The sequence below is a fragment of the Crocuta crocuta genome, unplaced genomic scaffold, assembly GCF_008692635.1.
Source record: "Crocuta crocuta isolate KB4526 unplaced genomic scaffold, BGI_CrCroc_1.0 scaffold2088, whole genome shotgun sequence".
Taxonomy (NCBI): domain Eukaryota; kingdom Metazoa; phylum Chordata; class Mammalia; order Carnivora; family Hyaenidae; genus Crocuta; species Crocuta crocuta.
Window position 1 is genome coordinate 181,448 of NW_027527892.1, and position 2,628 is coordinate 184,075.

The 2,628-nt window shown below is 33.4% G+C and overlaps 1 protein-coding gene across 1 annotated transcript in view; it reads left to right on the forward strand.

Annotated features, from left to right (window-relative positions):
* Positions 1-2,628, forward strand: part of LOC144245678 (ubiquitin carboxyl-terminal hydrolase 9X-like) — a 137,960-nt gene that overhangs the window by 90,488 nt on the left and 44,844 nt on the right. The window contains 1 exon segment of the mRNA XM_077781009.1: positions 2,158-2,331. Within this exon segment, the coding sequence (XP_077637135.1) occupies positions 2,158-2,331 (174 nt within the window).

Here is a 2,628-nt window from a genome sequence, read left to right on the forward strand (position 1 = left end):
ATTAGGAAGCAGAGGCAGGTAGATTGGTATGATTGTAAAATTAGTGCCTCGGAGATCCTTATGATAACTAATCTGCATTTTGACCATATGTGGACACAACAGATACACAGAAGGTAAAAAATTGTATACAGGTGCTCCGGGGTGGTTCAGTAGGTTAAGTGTTCAACTTCGGCTCAGGTTATGATCTCACTGTTAATGACTTCAAGCCCTGCTGTCAACATACAGCCCACTTCAGATCCTCTGTCCCCCTCTATGTTCCTACCCTGCTTTGTCAAATGATAACAGGCTCTCTCTTATACACACACAAATGGCTAAGCACTTTTTAAAAAATTTTTTTGTTGGCACCTGACTGATTCAGCATGTAGAGCATGTATCTCTTGGTCTCAGGTTCATGAGTTTACGCCTGACATTGGGGGTAGAGATTGACTCAAAAAAAAACAAAAACCAAAAAAAACCTAAAATGCTTTTTTCCCCTCATACAGCTAAATACCACAAGATAGGAGTAGAAGTATACCTGGAGAAATCTTATTAAGATTGGAGTATGTACCACTAGCAGGATCCTGATTTTGATATTTTATAGGCACCGATGGCATATTTTGTGTTATTTCTTAGAACTCTGTGGTGTTCTGCAATTTTCTCAAAATTGGTTTTGAAAATCAAATGGTAGAAAACATGAAATATTAGTGATCCAATTACTTATATAAGGAAAGTTGAAAGAACAAATTCAAGTAACTTTGAAAAACAGTACTTATGAATACTGTAAAACTAAAAAACTTGGTTTTAAGAAAGTGATGGCAGAGTTTGACTACTAACACAGTAGTATTAGGAGAATATGGTGGGTGAGGACTGAGGTATGGCTTGGTATGTTGATTATGGTGGTCATTACATGAATCTCTGCATTTGGTAACATACAGAGTATGCTCCAAAAATATTGAATGTTATTGTATGTCACTTTAATATTAACTTTTTTTAATGCTTATTTTTGAGAGAGAGAGAGAGAGAGCAAGCTGGGAGGAGCAAAGAGAGGGAGACACAGAATCTGAAGCAGATTCCATGGCTCTGAGCTGTTAGCACAGAGTCTAACATGGGGCTCAGATCACAACTGTGTGATCATGACCCAATCCAAAGTCAGATGCTTAAATACCCAGGGACCCCTAAAATTAATTTTTTAAATTAAGCAGCTAAAAATAAAAAATAAACACCTAGTTTTTAAATTCCAAAAGAACACCACACACACACAAAAAGACCATAAACTGTCTTATGAAAGTTAACATTTTACTGTATTTTGCCCAAATGAATATATTTTATCCTCTTAAGCTGTATTATTTTGGGACCATTAAACTAAATAGTATTAATACCATCCAGCATGAAATGGATATTAGCAACAAACAATTTTCACTTTTTGTTCACACTGTTGGCATTTTTCTCACGATAGGCGGCCCAAATTTTGTTTTATTTCATATTATTTTTTAACTTGTTGAAAAATTAAGTAATGTCTTACTACCTACTGCTCCCATGGGGCTTGACCTTACAACCCCAAGATCAGGAGTTGCATGCTCTATTGATTGAGGCAGCCAGGCATTCCTTGCCTAAATTTTAAATTCATTTGGATTGCTGGAAATACACTAATTATAGAATATTAACTCTTTTCGGTTTTCATTTGAAAAAATCCCAAATAATAAATGGCTATGAACTTTACAAGATGGCATGTAAGATTTAAGCAGAATCTAGTTTAAATGCCAAACTAGTAATTGTGACAATCATGTAAAAATAAAAGACTAACACAGAGTAGATACTAAAAACCTTAATTATTGCTCGTTTTGGCAGTACATATAGGTTTTCATTCTCATGTTAATGGTATCTTTACTTGAATTCAAAATGCCCAAATATACTGTTTTATCAAAAGGACACCATTCTTAAAGCCTGCTACCCATAGTTTCATGAATTCTTTGACACTGAAGTATAATTTTTACTGTAAGCTTTGCTTTCAGTAATCATTTCCACTCAAGAGATAGTGTTTATTGCTTTATTTTACTGACTATATAAAGCTCAAATTAAATTTCTAACAATTTTTCTTGTGGTTAGGAAAAGTAAAATGGATGTTCTGGGGCTTTATTATAGTACTTAATTTTACTCTTTTTTTTTTTTTATCCTCAGGCTTTGGGGTGAACCTGTTAATTTGCGTGAACAACATGATGCCTTAGAGTTTTTTAATTCTTTAGTGGATAGTTTAGATGAGGCTTTAAAAGCTTTAGGATATCCAGCTATGCTAAGTCAAGTCCTGGGAGGTTCCTTTGCTGATCAGAAGATTTGTCAAGGCTGCCCCCATAGGTAAGTGGTAATTAAGATTTTTCAAAATGGGCAGTAATTAAGGTTTTTAGTATCTACTTTGTGTTAGTCTTTATTTCTTTAGTAGTATAAATAAAATTTTTACTACTGTTTATATATGAAACCACAGTGTACCAATTATTACAAAATGCCTAGGATTGTGAATGAGTTACAATTCTATGTTATAACCAACTTTTTTTTCTTTTCACTTTTTATTTTATTGAATACTTTCTCTTATATTTTTGTATCTTTTGTCTTAACAGTTTTTCTTCAGTTACAGATTTATTTTATCATCAAAAT